Genomic DNA, 3,939 nt, shown 5'->3' with positions numbered 1-3,939 from the left:
ATCTATCTATCTATCTATCTATCTATCTATCTATCTATCTATCTATCATTCCTTCTTCATTCTTTCTTTTCTCTCTTTCATCCATGTATATCTATGCAGCTATTTATCTTCCTTCTTTACTTTCTTCCTCCTTTTCTTTCTTTTCCATCTATGTATCTATCAATAAATTTGAAATGTCATTTTAAAGAACAACTAGATTGGCCTGCTTGTGCCCAGAAGGTAGAAGGTTTAGAGGGGTAACTTTTTGGTTAATATATGGAATGACTTCTAAGGAAGGATAATTGCCTGAACTCAGTAGGCAACAAGTCCCCTCTCTGGGGGAGTTTAAGTGGGAAATCTTTTGATATTCCTGTCTTGCAGAGGAATTCCAGCTTCTAGTATGTGTGGGTTTCCTTAAATAGCTTTGGAGGGCCCTTCAGACTCTGAAATCCTAGGATTTTAGGATTCTAAAAGAGTATAGGCCTGGACATGGTAAATGAGGTGGCTTTGAAGTGAATGGGGCTGGGAGCTGGAGCCCTGGGGGCAGAATTTGGGAACTTTCTCTTCCTGTTCCTAGTTGGTTTGCCCTGAAATGAAGATTTTCTCATCTAAGCCAGGAAGGGTGATGACCATGAGCTTCTTGTCTTCTGTAAGTGCCCTCACCTCCCACCCTAGGAGCTGTAGCCTCCCCATATATTCTCAAGAAAGTACAGTTGTCAGGTTTTATAAACAAAAATATATTTTCTGTGGAAATTCAATAGTCATAGTGTAGCATTGTTTCCCATAAGATCATTTTTATCAACACATTGGGTGTATACATACACATATACATATATACATATACCAAATAAAGACACAAATATTTGTCACATGAAGTTAAACATTAATAATTTAAGTAAGACTAAACATATTTAAATTATAATAAAATGTTGCAAAGAGCAGCTTTGGAAGGTGGGAGGAAAATAAATTATTCTTCAGCCCTGTTATGGGCAGGAGGAAGTATTCGAAGGCTTCATGGACTCTGGGTCTTGGCATTCTTTTTGTCCAGGTGGTTTCTGATGTCCTGGACCCATTGTTCCTTGGGGTTAGTGCAGATCTGGAAGCCACGTCTGGTCACAAAGCTGTGGAAGAATAAATGTTTGTTGAGTGGCTCTGTGAATACAGCCCAAGAGGGGAGGCATTCTACCCTAAGCATCTCCCTCAGCATTTCAACCCTTCCAGAAACTGGGATGGGAGACCCAGAGATTGGCCATTGCCACTCAAAGACAAAGCCAGATGTTGACTTTGGACTTTCTATCAGAACATGTGAGGCTAAGCTTTCTGAATCAGCACCAGGTTGGGAGTCAGGAGACCTGGGTCCTGGCACCAGCTCTGCCTCTAATAAACTAGCTTGGGAAAAATGCTTCACTTCTCTAGACTTCATTCCCTTCTTTGTCAAATGAGAAGGCTGAACTAAATGTTTGTACACTAACACTTCTTCCTGCTTCAGCATTCTATGCTTCTAGGATGATGCCCTTTGAGTGATATCAATCAAATCAATATCAATGTTCATGGAACTCAGTCTTTCATCACCAGTATTAATAGCTCCAGCAAGAAAATCAAGTCTTGTGTTTGACCACAAGGTGGTCTGAAGGTCTGAGCTTGTCATTTTCCCGTTCCTCCAAGCCTATCAGTCAAATCTGATTTCTATCTCCCTTGGTGCCCTAGTTCCATAGCAAATTGCCAGTGCGTAACAATAGAAAAGGAGGAAACATCTGGTTAACTTACATCACAGCTTCCTTGGCACACCTGCTGCTGGTGATCTCATAGCTCACTACCAACTTTAAAGGGATCTTCCTAGTGGTGAATTCGAAGCAGCAGGTAGTTGGGGTGCTAGGACCATCTGAAAAAAAAGATCAAGAAAGAAAGAATGGTTAAAAATGCTTTACAAAACTTCCTTCCCTTCTGTTTCCTTCTCTTCTATTTCCTTCTCTTTCCTTCTTTTCTTTTAAAGCATGAGTATCTCAAGAAAAGGAAGGGGAAAAAGGGAAGGTATGGAGCCAGCCTCTTCATATCCAATTTCAACCACCCTTCTCTAATTCAAGAAGCGATCCCAGAGTAAAGCTGAGGATATTTTATGAGAACAGTTTTGCATGCTGTGTGATTGTACATGATTTAAACCACATGCCTTAGTTTATCCATCAAAGCTTCATAATAATAATAATAATAATAATAGTAATATTCCATCCTAACCTGACAAGTTTCTTGGAGATGCTACTCATTTAAAGTATTCAGGATGAAGTGAACTTTGGAGATTCAGCACTTTGGTTTTGTGTTACTTAGCATCTACAAACAGGTATCAGGGCAGAAAAGTCACTATCCATGGGAGATGTGCTAAAGTAGAGGATAGCACTTTAACTCATACAGTATCAATCTCATTTAACATCAAGTTAAAGTTCTGAACTTCCAGACACAATTTTTCAAAAGGTTCTTGCCCAGTTTCAGAAATGTTTTTTTTTTTTTTGCCACATAGCCAGGAGTTTCTCTTCAAGTGGATCACCTATTATTTTAGGGGCTGTTGGGATGGTAGCTAAATTGAGGATAACATGAAGTGATAGAAAGATTTGGGTTCTGGGACTAGACCCCAGCTCTGCTGCTAACCTTGGACAAGTCTCTGCTCCTCAGGTTCCCCTTTTATCAAATTAAAGGACCACATCTCCTATATGATGAAAACACAGATGAGAGAACATTCTCCATACCTCCCTGGGTGATAGGGATGAAAGGACCAAGGGTACTTACCGGGTGAAGCATGAACCTGACAGCAGAGGGCAGCAATGATGAGGACCAGGGACAGAACAACTCCAGAGACCTTCATGGTGCTGTCAGGGAGGAGGCAGACTTCAGGATCAAGTTCAGCAGCTTCCAAGTTTCTGCCTCACTGAGTGTCTGACTCTCTTCTCTTCCCTTTTATTGGAGAGGGAAAGGGATGAGGGAGGAGGAGGAAGGTCCCCCTCACTTGGAGACGTCATGAGGAAAGAATGGTGAGGAGCTTCCTAAATCTGCTGAGCACACAGCAGGACCCTGGGGAGTTTGCCAGGAAGGGAGAGAGGAAAGCTGTGGCTATGATTCTGAATGATTTCCATTTTGGTGCTGAGACAGTAAGGCCGTGAGGCGAATGGCCATGCCAACACTTACCACAGGAAATGAGCTCCCTGGGCTATTCTTCAAAGTCTGGCTTTCTCTGAAATCAGAGATCTTCCCCCAGAAAAAGAAGGGAGCAGGGAAACCAAGTTGGAGAAGGGACAAATGGTGATATTTAAAAGTCCTTCCACAATTCCAAGGTTTGGAGCAAGAATAACCCAATTTCTAAGGATAGAGGAGAAGGAAAGAGGCTTTCTCCAAACAAGATTTTAGCCCCTACTAAGATTGTCCCTAACCCTTTTTTGCCAGATCTCTAGGCTAATGCTGTGGAATGAATTAAAGGATGGGATTCCCCAGATGTGCTCATTACAGAAGAAAATTCAGATGATGAATGAAAGGAAAATGTGAATAGGAGCCTGTTGATAGAGGCTCTTGCATGGTAACATTAGGAGTTAATACTTTATTCATTAGATACCTGGGAGCCCCAGAAGATTTTTGAGATAAGGAGTAAAGTTATTAGAATGGCAGGTCAGTCCCCTGTAGTGATGCACTACATTTCCAGCCTAGTATACTATTCCCCTTCCTAGCCTCTACTAGGCTATCTATATCTGTATCTGTATCTGTATCTGTATCTGTATCTGTATCTGTATCTATCTGTATCTGTATCTCTATCTGTATCTCTATCTGTATCTCTATCTGTATCTCTATCTCTATCTCTATCCATATCTAACTAAATCTATATCTGTCTATATAGATATCTATCTATCTATCTATATCTATCTATCTATCTATCTATCTATCTATCTATCTATCTATCTATCTATCTATCTATCTATCTAT

The 3,939-nt window shown here is 40.7% G+C and overlaps 1 protein-coding gene across 1 annotated transcript; it reads right to left on the bottom strand.

Moving 5' to 3' along the window:
• Positions 1-740: 740 nt before the first annotated feature.
• LOC114034234 (monocyte chemotactic protein 1B-like) lies at positions 741-2,924 on the bottom strand. Its single transcript, XM_027849835.1, has 3 exons — positions 2,758-2,924; positions 1,747-1,861; positions 741-1,100 (listed from the first exon to the last, which is right to left on the bottom strand). The coding sequence occupies exons 1-3, from the start codon at positions 2,831-2,833 to the stop codon at positions 992-994; spliced, it is 300 nt and encodes a 99-aa protein (XP_027705636.1). The 5' UTR covers positions 2,834-2,924; the 3' UTR covers positions 741-991.
• Positions 2,925-3,939: the final 1,015 nt, after the last annotated feature.

The sequence above is a fragment of the Vombatus ursinus genome, unplaced genomic scaffold, assembly GCF_900497805.2.
Source record: "Vombatus ursinus unplaced genomic scaffold, bare-nosed wombat genome assembly UNPS02008629.1, whole genome shotgun sequence".
Lineage (NCBI taxonomy): Eukaryota > Metazoa > Chordata > Mammalia > Diprotodontia > Vombatidae > Vombatus > Vombatus ursinus.
This window is presented reverse-complemented; position numbering and strand designations above follow the sequence as displayed.

Coding starts and splice junctions, on each gene's coding strand:
- LOC114034234 (XM_027849835.1), bottom strand. CDS start 2,833: ATGAAGGTCTCTGGAGTTGTTCTGTCCCTGGTCCTCATCATTGCTGCC. Junction 1,862..2,757: donor TCAGGTTCATGCTTCACCCG/GTAAGTACCCTT, acceptor CTTTTTTTTCAG/ATGGTCCTAGCACCCCAACT. Junction 1,101..1,746: donor TGTGCCAAGGAAGCTGTGAT/GTAAGTTAACCA, acceptor ATTCTTCCACAG/CTTTGTGACCAGACGTGGCT.